The 14,610-nt window shown below is 46.7% G+C and overlaps 1 protein-coding gene across 8 annotated transcripts in view; it reads left to right on the top strand.

Annotated features, from left to right (window-relative positions):
• PAX5 (paired box 5) overlaps positions 1-14,610 on the top strand; it is a 203,867-nt gene that overhangs the window by 20,814 nt on the left and 168,443 nt on the right. For all 8 annotated transcript variants that reach the window (XM_019663248.1, XM_019663249.1, XM_019663255.1 and 5 more), the window contains exons 4-5: positions 5,629-5,693; positions 9,442-9,570. In XM_019663248.1, the coding sequence (XP_019518793.1) occupies positions 5,629-5,693; positions 9,442-9,570 (194 nt within the window). The remainder of the gene's footprint in view (positions 1-5,628; positions 5,694-9,441; positions 9,571-14,610) is intronic.

The following is a 14,610-nucleotide window of genomic DNA, read 5'->3' as shown; positions in this document are numbered from 1 at the left end:
AAAAATGCCTTGCAGGACAAGCGTAACTTCTCTTCAGGGCTCCAGCTTACATCCTCTGTAACACAAGGATAAAAATCATTTCATGATGAATTTGTTTGAATGTATTTTAGAAATAACTAGCACATCAAACCAGCGAGTGCGAACTTCATGAACTCCCCTCATTTATAGTAAAGAACTAATATTGCCTATTTAAGTGAAAAAGTAAGTTATTTGAAAGAAACAGATGAAGTAAATAGAACACAGTAATTATAGAGGCGGAAAAAGCTATGAAGGGGGTACTTGTTGAGTGTCCAGGGAAATTGTGGATCAGCTGATGCTTGTGCCTGGAGCTGTGCTGTGCTGGGGGCGCAGGGAGGTGGGGTGAGCTCTGATTGCTGGTTGATGAGGCTATGGCTAGCTTCAGGGCCTCCTGGACATCCTAGTCCATAACAACAACCAGCTGGCTATGCCTGTAAGGTGCTTTCACATCTGGGGTCTCCTATAGCCCTCAAGGTCTAATGCTATCCTATGACAGGTATAGAAATGAAGGCCCAAATGTGGAGTGCAGAGGAACAATGATTTTGAGGTAGAGAGGGAGGAAGGGTCCCCTAATGATAAAAGGAGGGTTGGTCTCTTTCTACCACTGCCCTGCAGGACTCTGCCAGTGACAGAACTGAGGATCTGTGCGAAGGAGTAAACTCGTTATTCCTACTCCATTTCTGAGCCTCGCAGCCTGCATGTTTTGCTGCCTGTCTGCAGGCTTCCTCTGCGATCCATGGCCATCTCCTGTGCTCCCCAGTGGGGGCTCCTCTTGGGGAGCATTCTCTGGCTCCTCACCACATTCATCAGTGAGAGCTCATTGGTGTCTTTAGAACCGACCCTGCAATGCAAATAAACTAAGTGTGGGACTATCTCATGTTGCTGCATTCTTCCCCCACCCCTAGAAAGCTGGAGCCATCCCAGCAGAGTTCTGTTTTCTATATGAAGGCAAAGCTCCCACTGCCTCCAAACAGATGCAGCTTCTAAATAACTGTCTTGCAAATATCATTGTGTACGAGGGTCTGTAGCTCCCTCTCCCAGCACCTGTCTCCCTTGGAGGCAACTTCTCACCACTCCCCTACTTTAAACAGCTAGGGAGGTAATGGTGGCTGATCTGTAGCTATTCTGGTGGCCACAGGGTCATCTCCACTGTTCACCCCTAGAAATGTGTGCCTTCCTGCTGTCTTCTGGGGGACCAGTCTGGGAAACCATGACTGACATAGGGTTAAGCAACACTGAAACCAGCTCTGCTAGGCTTGTGGGAGATTTCCTAGGACACAAACTATCATGTTGATGTGGCTTCTCAAGGACAAGTATGTGTTGGGCTGCTGTACAACCTGCATGATGGAATCTTTGAATCCAGCCTGAGTGTCAGATGGAGGTGGCTGGCCCAAATGGTGGGCAAAATGGAGCCTTCCTTCTTTTATTCCAGTCCCACGGCTCTACACCAGGGGCCAAGTGGTGGGGAACTTTGAGTGGCATTCCCAGTGTAGAGGAGCAGCTCTATTAGCACCAACTGGTTGTTGCCGTGTGAGAATGTGGGGCCAGAAATGCAGGTGTTCTGATGTTTCAAGGGAAGCTAGAAATCCATATATTTATGTAAGAGCTCCCAACTTACAAATATTGGCAACTAATTCAAATAAACATAAATATATTGTGCAGGCCAAACAAAACTTGCCCAGTGATGGGTGTGGCCTGAGGATGACAGTTTGTAAAGTCTGCTCTTAATCCTAAACAGGGCAGCAAGCCTTCTGAGACTGTTTACCCACTCCTTTCTTTTCCACATCAGTCACAGGCCTGGGTGTCACCTGTGGTCCCTTTTCCAGCTTGGGCCAGTTGGACCCTTGATGTTTGGACTCTTAGCACAGCTGATGGCCCAAGATTTTTACTGAACTAATGGCAGTTTGATCAGTGCAGTAGACGTGGCTATTTCTTCAGCCCTATCTCCCCATTTCCTTTTTTAAGGCATCATGATTTTCTCTTTCAATGTAATTTTGTGTGTGAGTGGTGGTGGTGGTGATGGTGGTGAGAAGGCCTAGCCTTTCAAAAGAGTGGGGATGATATTGAAATAGCGTTCTTACAAATACCTGTAATAACTGAAGATTAAAAGTGGGCTTTTAATCTTCAGATTTTAAATTGATTTTGAATCTAAAGAGGCTTTATGCCTCATACAGCAAGCATTTAGCAGAGGGACCACTTCCTTTGAATGTGGCTCAAAGAAAAGTGCTCAGGCACGGGCACTGACTTGCTGTGTGACCCTGGGCAAGTCACTTGAGCACGCTGGGTTTCGGTTTCATCACTCATCGGAGCTGGTTGATTGCTGAGCTCCCTTCTCTGTTGGACCATGGAGGCTGTTCCTATGGCACCCAGGGTCGTGCTCACGCTCAGCAAAGTAAAAGTTGTGTGTTTCAGTGTGAACTGCCAATTAGACCCGACTGCCTCTTACTTAAAAAAGGTCCTGAGTATGGCTCTTACTGTGATGCGTCTTGACATTGCTTCTTATTTTTTAATTTTTCATTTTTTTAGCATTGCTACAATTCAGCTAGTCTTGTTCTTCCCACTATTATTTCCTCTCAGTGGAAGGTGATGCTCTTTGTTCTTCTCTTGGCAGCTGCTGAAAGCAGATGGGTAAAATCTCTATCCCCGGGGACAGCTTTGGACGGTTCCCTATAATTCAGGTCTCACCCATAGAAGACAGACCCATTGCGGCCTTAAAATTGGTTGTGGGGATGGCTGCGTTCCCCTCTGCAGCTCCCAAGGGGATCCCATGTGTTTTTAAGGCATTTGTGAAAAATATGAACCGTTTAAGGTTGAAGCTGGTCATTTATCTTCATGAAGATACCACTGCCAATAGCAACAGCTCACATTTATTGAACACTTATTACATAGCAGCCACTGCTTTAAGTACTTAACTAATTTAATTATCATAATAACCTTATGAAGTAGGAGTGAATCTTACTCCCATTTTGCAGATGAAGAAACTGAAGCACAGAGAGGTTGAGTAATTTACTCAAAGTCATGCAGCTGGCAAATAGCAAGACTGGATTCAAACTCTAAGTAGTCTGGTTCTAGAGCCTGTATACTTAATCACTATGCTGCGGCTGCCTCTTCATGACTTATAATAATTGATGATGTTTGCCAATGATTTATAAATATTGAAAAGAAAAATAAGGAAACCATAATTTGCTTTGCTTATGTACAAATATAATGGCTAGATAATGCTTTGGAAAGTTAGGACTTTATGCTGGATTTCCATGGAAAATAGTTATGATATATTTTATCATATATTTGGATATACATACAACATAATATAGATAAATTATATTTATCTCTGGTATATCCATATGGTCACATAGCTGTATCTCTGTATATCTATCTATATCTATATATCTATATATCTATATCTATATCTATATCATCTATATCTCTACAGAGAGGGTGACATAGACAAAAATACAAAGATTAGATCAGATGCCAGCTTAAATCCAGGTGGTCAAAAAGACTACCTTACTTCCAAGTCTTTGTCAATATGCTTCATGTTTGCTTAGTTAAAATAAGTGGTTTGCATGTTGGAGAAAAAACAAAACAAACAAACAAACATTCTGAATGTATTTGAGGCAATACTCACGCTGACTTGTCAGAAAAAGGCAAAAGGATGTGGATGCTCACGTGGCCTGGGCTCCAGAGGGCCTGTGGCTGTTGGGCTGCAGTGGAGCAGAAACGTCCAGTCCAGGCTATCAGCTGAGGGTGCTGAGTGCCCTTGGTGCCCAGTGCTGAGCCGTGAGATCACAGAGGGCCACAGCCTGACGAGGTTAAGGAGAGTCACCTGCCCCCTGTTGTTTCTCTCCATTTGCACAAGCTGGAGACCCAGTGCAGCTTGAAACGAACGTCCAGAAATAATGGTCTGGGATGTGAAAAAGCTTTTCCTATAATGTTGAGTGAAAAGAGGAGGATACAAAACTGTATACATGGTTTAATACTGATTTTATTAAAAATAAAGGATATTTCCAAATATGTACAGGAATGCTAGCATAAAGGAAATATATTAATAGTTGACCCTTGAACAATGCAGGGGATATTGGCGCCCACCCCTGAGCACTCAAAAATCTGCATATAACTTTTGATTCCCCCAAAACCTATCTAGTCATCCCTTTGTATCCACGGGAGGTTGGTTCCAGGACCCCCTGCAGATACCAAAATCCTGAATGCTCGAGTTTCTTATATAAAATGGTGTAGACCAAGGCATACAGTGTCGATTCTTCACATCTGAGGATTCCTAAGCTCGGTGTGAAAATACTGTTTTCCATCCACAGTTGGTTGAATCTGTGATTGTGAAATATGGGGATACCGAGGGTTGACTGTATATCTATTGAAAAATATTCATGTATAATAAATGGACACACGCAGATCAAACCCATGTTGTTCAAGGGTCAACTGTACATCGAAATGTGGTTTTAGATGTCCTCTTTAAAGTTATCAAAATAGTCTACAATGAGCACCAAGTACTTTTATGATTAGGAAAAACTCTAATAAATGTTCTTTTAAAGGATAATAGTTGGAGGCTGAATAGAATTTTTCCAAAGAAGCTGAACATTTTATTACCATCCACCCTCCTCCCAAATGCTAGGGAAGGAACTTTCTTGAAGACCCCTAAGGGACTTTTGGCTCAGCCTTGGTCGACACACCAGGCTTAGGGTCTTGTGAGGGCTCCATGCATTGTCCCAGCTGGAAATTTACAAAGTAAGCTTCCCAGAGCCCAAGGTTTTGCAGAAGGTCATCAGAGCTTCCAGGTGGAAAGGGAAGATAGCACTGCTATTATTATCCCTTTTATACACTGGGCTTTTCCATAAGATTTTTTGTGTGAAAAGGATTCAGTTACTCAAAGTAAGCACAGAGCGCTCCGTTCCAACTGCTTATTGTACTGAGGCCCACAATGGAATGGACTTGTCCAGGGTCACAATCAGGTTCCTGTTAGAACTGGAGCAAAGTCTCTGGAAAGACAGGTCAGGATACCCTGGCTCCCAGCCCTGTGAAGCTTTTCCTCGAGGTTTTGGAAGACTTACTCTTAGCAAAGCCAAGCCAAGCCTTTCCTGGCGTCACTTTAACCCTTCTTAGTTTCAGAGCAACTCGTACATCCCCTCCCTTGGTGATTTCCGTTGAGTGGGGATGTTACTCCTCCTATGGTTCTCTAAGGCAGAGAAACCAGAGGGTGAGGGCTGCCAGGGGACAGAGAGGTCAATTGGACCAGTCCTTTCATTCCACAGATGGGGGGCTGAGGTCACTCAGTGTGTTTATGGAGCTGGAGTTGCTCCCAAGAAAGGAATGCCTTTATAACATTAACACATCATCCCTTTCTACAGAAGAAGCACTTGAGGTGCAGAGAGGGGTGCAAGTTACCCAAAGACACCCAGGGAGGTAGGGGCTGAGTTGGGACTATCACTTTTTCAATCCCCTAACTCCCAACTTGGGTTCATAATCTCCCCTTCCCTCTGCCTCAGTTTGACCTGTGACCCAGCTTGACAGGGGTTTTCTGATTGTCCGTGCATAGTTAGTTGAGAACTCTTCTCCATCATGGTAAATAGCCATTTCTTTTCTTCCCACTGTCCCCAGGATCATCCGGACGAAAGTGCAACAGCCACCCAACCAGCCGGTCCCAGCTTCCAGTCACAGCATAGGTAAGAACTTTAAAAAATTTTTTAAAAATCTAATGGGCTCCAAATATTCTAAAGAACTTTTAATCATTCTTATGGACAGATAATTCTGCATAAAACACTTTGGTACACGTACTAATGCGCCTTCTTTGTCATTCTCCAAGGGCTGAACCCGGTAAATGAATTTTATAAATACTGCTAAAAGGTTTTGAATTTTACTGATTATTATGATAAATAGCTTTCAGCATGAGACAGAAAATTGAAATCTAAGCCAAAAAAAAATCCACTAATGGGGGTCTATAGAATGTCAGATAATTAAAGTAATAAATCAAGAAAGGGGTACTTATTCATAACATTTTCTGCATCATTAGTCAGTAAGTAGCTTTGAATATGTTTTTTTCTTCTATCAACCAGCTCTTCTACAATTCTTTGTGCACTTGCAGTCTTCAGTGAAGATGTGGCAAAACTTCCCAAACTTTCTCTCTCTCTCTTGCTTCGATCTCATGTACTCCGTGAACAGTGAATGGGGCTGGCAGTGGAGTTTCTGACACTTTCGGGTGAAGCCTGAGAGTCTCCATGACTTATAAAGATGCGAGTCATGTTTCCTAGTAGTTGACCCTTGAACAATATTGGAGTTATTAAGGGTGGCGACCCCTGCCCCCACAGTTGAAAATCTGAGTATAACTTTTGACTACCCCAAAACTTCAGTGTCTCTTAGTATCCGCAGGGAATTGGTTCCAGGACCCCGCCATGGATACCAAAATCTGTGGAAGCTCAAGTCCCTTATCTAAAGCTGTGCAGAACAATGCATACAGTTTGCCTTCTGCACCCTCAGACTCCTAAACATGGATCGAAAATACTGTTTTCGATCCGTGGTTGGTTGATTGAATCTGTGAGTACAAAGCCAGGAGATACAGAGCTGTTTATATTTATTGAAAAAAAAAAAGGCTGTGTAGAAGTGGGTCTGTGCAGTTTAAACCTGTGCTATTAAAAGTCAACTGTACTCAAGGGTTCAGAGTTTCCTTTGCCTTCCCTTCTCCGCAAAGATGGTGAGATGAAAATGACATATGTCTATTTAAGGCATATTTCTCCACTTGGGATAAAGGAAACCCCTCTGGTTAGCTGGGGGAAGGTTATTTTACTATAAGAAAGTGGGCAACCATTCAGCAAGCCTCTGACAGTTCTGGTTGCCAGGGTCCCTGTGAATTCCACTTAATCAGCCTCAGATTCTACACCATTTTTATACCTTTGTCACTCCTTTAAATGAAAACTTGAACTCCTCATGGTGAAGGGGTACAGGCAGAGGCCTGGCTTATAGTTCCAGCTCTGTCATGAATGCATCCAGTAAACTGTGTAAGTCCCTTCACCTCTGGGAGCCTCAGTTTCCCCATTTGTGGACCAAGGGGGCACAAACAAGGTGCTCTCTGAGGTCGTTGATCCTCCACAGTTGCCTGTCCAGATGAAGGTAACACAGATTTCCTTCCTGCCATAAAGTTATTCTTCATTTAGCAATCCATTCATAAAGTTTTTGCTAAGCCTCTGCTATGCAGACCTTGGCATTGGAAACTAATATTTTAATTAAGAGGCAGGACAAATTCCCCATTTTCAAGAGCTTCTCAGTCTAATGGGGGAATGTAACAAAAAGAAGTTTGCAAAAACATTGAGATAAAGCTTAAGAAGAAAGTACAGGGAGGGAAAGAGGGTTGAGGAAGGCTCCTGGGGAAATGTTTGTGGCTGAGATTTTTTCACTTGCAGCTTTTTAACTATTTCAGGTCACTTAGCAATGAGTATCAAACTGAGAGGAACTGATAACATTCTTTCAATTGGGTTAGAGGAATAATTCTACTTGTAGGTCAACAGCATGCTTTGTTTTGTGTCTGAATTTTTTATAAAAATGGCTATTTTATGTGTGTACAGCCCCTTACACTTTACACACTGAACGAGGCATGAGGAAAGGGAGGAAAGGAAATGGCAGAGCCAGAATTGGAACCTGAGTCTTTTGAATCTAGTGAAATCACAAAACACCGGAACATGTCTCTGCCGGCTCTGTCAGCAACATGGCGGGCCTTGGTTACATGTGGCTAGTAAAGTACCAAATAACTTGTGATCTTCCTTCTTCCTCTGTTCTTTGCACCTTAATACAGAAAAGGTTATGAGATTTGCATAAATCTATTTTGAGGCGCTTCTTCTGGTGAAGGAAAAGAGAAGTTAACGATTTCTACTTCTGGGTCTCATAAGGAAGATCTAAAATCAAACTCAAATGTGAGAAGAAAGGCACTTGTTCCCTCTAGGTCTGAAGGAGCAAGAACTGGATGTGCTCTGAGGAAAGCAGCAAACAGCTTCTCACGCAATCACCACCATTTCTAGTAATTTCCTACACGTTCCAGTCCAAGGCAGCTCCACCTGCCTCCAGCTAGTTATAGCCCAAGGAAATGTGCCTGAGATTGGCTCGTAGGTTTTAATGAACCAAGAAAGAATTCTCACAGTCCAGAAATGGAAATTCAGCTTGAGAGGACCCTGATGACTGATTGACTGACTGGTCTCTCTCTTGGACTCTGGGGCCAGGAGCTAATGTGAAACATGCATAAAACCTCCCCTCCCCCATTCTTATCCTTCGGTCCTCGGAGACCTGGCTTTAGTCACAAGTCTGCCCACATATCTGGGCAGGGAAAATCTAGACTTTATAAGTCAGTAGACCCGAGGCTGAGTCCTGGTGCTATTGCTTATTGGCTAGATGACTTTGAGCAAATCACTTCACCTTTGTGAAGCCTCAGTCTTTTCATTTGATAAATGGGTTACATAACAGCACTCCAAGTGTTGCAAGCATTAAATAAAAAGCACTGTGTTAACGTGAAGCATATTATTGGTTTTCATTACTGATCAGTGAGGAGTAGAATACTATAGGGGTGAAGACTAGTTTCTGAGTTCCAGTCCCCACTCTGCTTCTTACTAGCTGTGTGACCTTGGGCAAGTCACTTCTTTTCTCTGAGCCTTGGTTCCTTTATCTTTCCAATGGGATAATAACAGGACCTAGCTTATAAGTTTGTTCTCAGAATTAAATGAGATAATTCCTTAATGCTTGTCACAGAGTAAGTTCTCAGAAAACATTAGTTATCATTATTATATATATCAATATGATTACATATTATATGTAGTACTATATCAATACTATATAATTAATATTAAAATCCATGTAAACTAGAAGGAGAAAAGACAGTGAGGAACTGGTAAAAAAGGGACAGTCTGCCATTTGGAGTTTTGTTGGCTATGTGTGTGAGTGTGTGGGTATTTTTGTTTGCATAGATGGGTGGGTATGTAAGCAGGGTGTGAACCGCCTAATGAATAAGTCTGGGTCTTTTTTTAGCACTGGCTGGTGGTGGGCCCCACTCCCCTCTTTCTCCTCTCCATCCCCTTGTTTCCTGCTTCCTTGGACAGGCTGGGATTTGAGCTAGTGCCCTTCTTACACTGTCCCTTGTTCTCTTTTCTGCACCTTCAGTCCTCCTCGTTGCCCATCTTCCTCCCGTCATCCCCCCAGCAGCAGAGAACCTGGGCAAATGGCTCGAGGACCGCCCTCATCTCCCAGGTGTGGCCAAATGTCCTCAACACACACCCTTCGCCCCATTCCTGGACTCCTGCTCCCTCCGCAGTTCGGTCCAGCCCAGTGTAGGGCGCGTGCCTTTGTTTCGGCCCTCCGCTCTCTCGGCACAGGCGCACCAGCACTACCCCTACAGTCCTCCTGCGGGGCCCTGACCACCCCTCTCCCTCTGTGCAGTGTCCACGGGCTCCGTGACGCAGGTGTCATCAGTGAGCACGGACTCAGCTGGCTCCTCGTACTCTATCAGCGGCATCCTGGGCATCACGTCCCCCAGCGCTGACTCCAACAAGCGCAAAAGAGATGAAGGTAAGAGATGGCGGCGCAGCCCTGACCGGGATGGAGCCAACGGGATCTTTTTCAGGGCGCTCAGTCAGCAGTGAAAGCAGATGCCCGCTGAGCACCCGCTTACTGCAGAGCATCGGAATTTCCCCGCCCCCTCCAAACGCCCGCCCAGGCTCAGTCTCTTCTGGGGACATGAGGAAGGGTCAGACAGGGAGGCGGCTAGACTTCACCCCTTGAGTGGAGAAAGGCGGGCCTGGCAGAGCCCTGTGGTTTGAGCTCTGTGGCTTTAAACAAGACCTTGCCTGTGCACATAAGATGCCTGAGGGCAGGATGTGGAGGGTATGAGCACAGCACCGGTGTCCCCGTTGTTGGGGAGCCCTGGAGGAGAGGGAGGAACCTGGTGTCTTGCAGTGAGAGGGTCACACACAGGGTGGAGGGGTCAGGAGGCAGGTTCTCTGAGGGTCTGTGCACACTACTCCCAGGAGAAGACCTCCAGGGGTGGTGATGGTGGGAGGCTGAGAAAGTTAATAATCATTTCATCTCTGCCCCTGGGCTTGGAAGGAAGGAAGGAAGGGGCCTCCTGGGGGTTACAAAGATGACACTCTTCCTGTTGGTTTGTCTCAAGCCCTCAATGGTGCCAGCTGGGCTTCCAGAGCTTGCTGTCCCCGTCCTGGGTAGTGGCCCACCTTAACCTGGCCCTTCTTTGCCCTGGATGGGCTGCCAGCACTGCTGAAAGTAATAGGTTGGAGAAGAGAAGCGACCCCCTGGGAGCCTGTAAAACCTTAGTCAAGAAAGAAAGAAAAAAAAAAACCAACCAAAAAACCCCACAAAACACACCAGGCTGTGGTCTTGGGCCTGAGAGCAGCGTGACAGAAATCTTGATTCAATTATTCTGTTCCTCGGCACAATTCCCTTTCTCAGCTCCCTGTAAGGGATGTATGTTCTGGTAAGCACATGCCTAAGTGCTTAAGATCTGTAACTAGAAAATTGAGTCAGCCCAGCAGTGGATTGGCCTGTGGTCTGCGTGTGCCAGGCATTACAGAAGCTGGCCTCTGTTTGGAGCTGTGGGGGCCCATGGGGATGATTCAGGCTTTGGAAACCTGCCTCACCTCTTTCCTCTGCTCCTGACACTTGGAGCAGATGCCAGAAGTCTTTAACTCAGTGGGTGGCTGTGCTGCGTTACTGCAGAAGTCAGTGGGCCAACCATCTCTGTTGGTTTACAGGGTTGATGGTGTCATCTTTTCTCCTATTGTCACCTGGACTCAGAGCAGATGTGCCCAAGGTGGGGCCCAGCTGTGTCTGATCATGATGGAGGGGTTGGTGGGGCCAGGCAGAGATTTTTGGAGAAAAAAAAAAATCTAGTTTGATGCCAAACAAACAGGTCCCGATTTGGGAGGATTGTTTATGGAGGGCTGTGTTGGCTTTTACTATGACCCAGTCACTGGTTAGCCTCTCAAGCTGCTTTAAAAGGGAAAGAATAGTCAGAATGTGGGGGTTGTTAGTCTAAACTGCTCTGTATCGGTCAGATCACTCTTGAGGACTGTGGCCCCTTTGGGGTATTGACTGTTAAGCGGGACAGTGACAAACTGGGGCATGTTCAGATGGATGTAAGCTGGATGGAGAGGGACCTGGAGAAACACCTCAAGGCTCTAGGTATGTTTTTGCACAAAGATGAGAAGAATGAGCAGGACTGGATTGTTTCCTTCAAATATTTGGAGGGCTGACACAGAAGGCAAAAGGAGTGAGACTTTGCTGTGTGGTTTCAAAGGCCAGTGTGTGGCAGATGCAGAGGGGATTCAGCTCAGTATAACAAAGAACTCTGTAAATATGAGCGTCGTCTAGGGCTAAAAGGGGCTGCCTTGGGAGGTAGTGAGTGCCCTGTCACTAGAGGTATGTAAGTAAAGCCTAGGTAGCCACCTGCTGGGCTGCTGTACAACAGTATTAGGAATCAGCTATAGGATCAGGGTGACCTTTGAGATCCTCCCAATTTTGAAATTTTGATTGAGCCCTGATCCCCAGAAAGACTTGGGAGGTAACCCAGTCTGTGATCTGGGGGCTAAGGGAGAATGATCTGATGGTCTTGGAAGCTTATAGGACTGGGAAAAGTGGGAGACCCAAGCAACAACCAGAGCCCCCACACCCCCAGCCCTGCATCATGGAGAGTGTATGTGGGTGAGCAGAGAGGTGAGGGAGAGAGGTGGGGCAGAGGTGTCTTGCTCACATCAGCCAATTGTCTGGAAGGAGTACTGCCTGGTGCTTCCTACTGACCCTTTCCCTAACCCCCTCTCTGTCTCCCTGGATCCTTGCATTGGCTTCCTGGAGAGTTGAAGAGGTGGAGATTGCCACCCCTATTTTATTGGGAGGAAACGGAAGCCCCAGGGAGTTGCTTGACTTAGGTGAAGCCACACAGCTGGTATGCCCTGGGTGGTTGGGAGGAGCTGGAGAGCCCGTGAGCCCCCTGCTGCTCCTCAGCCCCTACAGAGAGATGCTTTGGAGGTGAGCAGACTGAGGCTGGGCAGATATGGGGACAAGTGTGAGGAAGAGTTGCCAGCAGAAGGGCATGGTCAGCAGGTTGCTGCTGAGAGTGGTGAGAAAGTGAAAACAAACTGCTGGGGAAACACAGGGGACTTGCCAGATGAACTGGAGGGCTGGCCCATTGGGACTGCAGACCATGGCGCCATGTTTCTTGGGAGACCTCAGCAGCCTGAGGGAAGGGCCATGGGGCAAGAGAGGCATGAGAGGGCCAAGAGGAAGACTGCTGGGGGTCCTCACCCCTATTTCTCAGATGAGGTGACTGGGGCTTTGCAAGGGGCAGTCACTTGCTCAGCTCTGGTTTACAGTAGTCTACAACTTGGATTTGGGTTTTGCCTTATGGGCATTTTCTGGTGCTACTCTCCTGCCCAGGCTTCAGAGCAGGGGTGGGTGGTAATAGAGTCCAGTCACAAAGGGCCTGCCCTGTAGAGCTTGCAGTCTGGTGGGCAAGACTGGCAGGCCCAAAGTCCCTTTACTGGGCAGAGTGTGAGGTGTTGTGTGATAAGGGATGACACTAGAGGGGAGAGGAAGGCAAGGAAGGGCTGATGAGACCAAAAGGACCTGGGAACACCCCTTACAGGAAGTGGCACTTTATTGATAGAAAAATATTTTACACTGCTTCTGTTGTTAAATTTAAATTAATTAAAATCAAACGAAATTAGACATTTAGTTCCTCAGTTACACTAGCCACATTTTAAGTTCTCAATAGCCACATGTGGCTAGTGGCTACTGTATTGAATAATGTGGCTTGAATACAAGTGTGTGGCACATAGTAGATGCTCAATAAGTACTCCTGGGTGGACTAGATCAGTCACGTGCCTATGGAGGGTTCACAATTAGTGAGGAGAGTGTATATGGGGGTCTCAAACAGCAGTGCTTTTGTTTGACATTTTGGGCTTCCCCAGAAAGCTCTGTTTGAGTGAAGACTTCTGTAGCAAAAACAAACAAGTTAGAACACTGTCAGACTACTGGGTTGCCAAGTGCCCTTTCAGTCTAGAAATTCTAATATTTTTCCCAGGATGTTTGCTTCCAAGACAAGCCTTGGGGATATGGCCACTGCATCCAAATCTCAGATGAACTGTGATTCTGTGGCTGAGGCAACAGATGAGGTCCTTGGGGGCCTCTGAGGGCAGAGGTGGGGTAAGGTAAAGGAAGCTCCAAGGAGGCAGAGTATGGCTCAGCACAAGGAACAGCTTTCAGGCAAGAGCCAGTCTGGGCCAAGGATGGAAGCATTATCTTGGCAAGGTAGTGAGCTCCCCATCATTGAAGGTGTGAGCAGGGCCTGGACACAGGAGGGGCAGAAGAACCAAAGAAGGCATTCTGGTTTGGACTCTGTGACTTTTGAGGGCTGTTACTCTTTGGGTAGCACATGCTTCAGTAACTGTCCCATGTCTGGAAGTGGTTCTGCCTACTTGTTTTTCCCTCCTGCCACCTGACTCTGAGTCTGCCATTCACATGGACTCGACTAGGCAGGGCCCACATCGCATAGGGGTATTTTTATCTCCAGCCCAGCCCCTTGGCACAGGGCCAGAGCACAGAGATGCTCAGGAGGCGTGTGGATGGCAGTAAGAGTCAGGTTAGGGCACTGCCAGGCATGGCTCGCAGCCTCTTGTCTCTTAGTTAGAACGACCTGAGAGCTTTTCAGGAGAAGGCTGTGGGGTTGGCCTCAGGAATCCTGCTGGGCTAGAGGGACAGACCCTGAGGCAGTGCCTCCCTCCCAGGAAGGCCCAGAGGAGGTGGTGGCGGGGCTGGACTTGGCAGAGCAGGCAGGATTGTGAATAGCGCTATGGGTGAAAGGGCAGCTCCAGGCCCTCTGTTCCTTCCTGGGCCTTTGATCTCTGGTGGGGCCTCCTTCCGCCTGTCTCCAGGGCCCCCATTCAGGTCCCCTCGACATCCCCCTCCCCTTATCCCCTCCCCTCCCCCGAGTTTGAAGAGTTTGAAAGGCCCTGAACATATGGAGGTCAGCCGAGTGCGAATCCCTTTCACTAGCCCAGAAAGCCTCCCAATCGAGCGCCAGTGTGGACTTTGGAGACCAGAATCTTTTCTTTAGGGAGTGGAGGATACATTGCAGGTGGCATTTCCGGCCTTCTGGTCCCTGGACGGCCTGCCCTCTGCCTGAAGAGGCACAGGAAGGGCAGTCACAACCCAGAGGTGGCCTGTCCTTTACAAGAGATACCACGTCCAGCAAGACCCTTATGGGGGGGTTTGGGGGTGCATTTAGCAGGGGCTCCTGTCAGGACTGTCTATCCCTCTTTCTGGGGGTGTCTGTCTTCCCTCTGTCTCTTCTGATGTTCTTTGTTTGGGGGTACATCTCATCCAGTGTTATCTTCCTCTGTTTATGTCCTGTTAATTGAGACTTCCTCTGTGTCTGTTTTTGTCTCTTGGTCTAGCTCTTTTTCTCACATTTACTCTCTCTCTCTCTCTCTCTCTCTCTCTCTCTCTCTCTCTCTCACACACACACACACACACACACACACACACACACACCACACACACACACATAATGTGTGTATGTAGTAGTCCTCACTTATC

The sequence above is a fragment of the Hipposideros armiger genome, unplaced genomic scaffold, assembly GCF_001890085.2.
Source record: "Hipposideros armiger isolate ML-2016 unplaced genomic scaffold, ASM189008v1 scaffold_388, whole genome shotgun sequence".
Taxonomy (NCBI): Eukaryota; Metazoa; Chordata; class Mammalia; order Chiroptera; family Hipposideridae; genus Hipposideros; species Hipposideros armiger.
The sequence above is the reverse complement of the archived record's forward strand: the minus strand, read 5'-3'. Positions and strand labels throughout refer to the sequence as shown.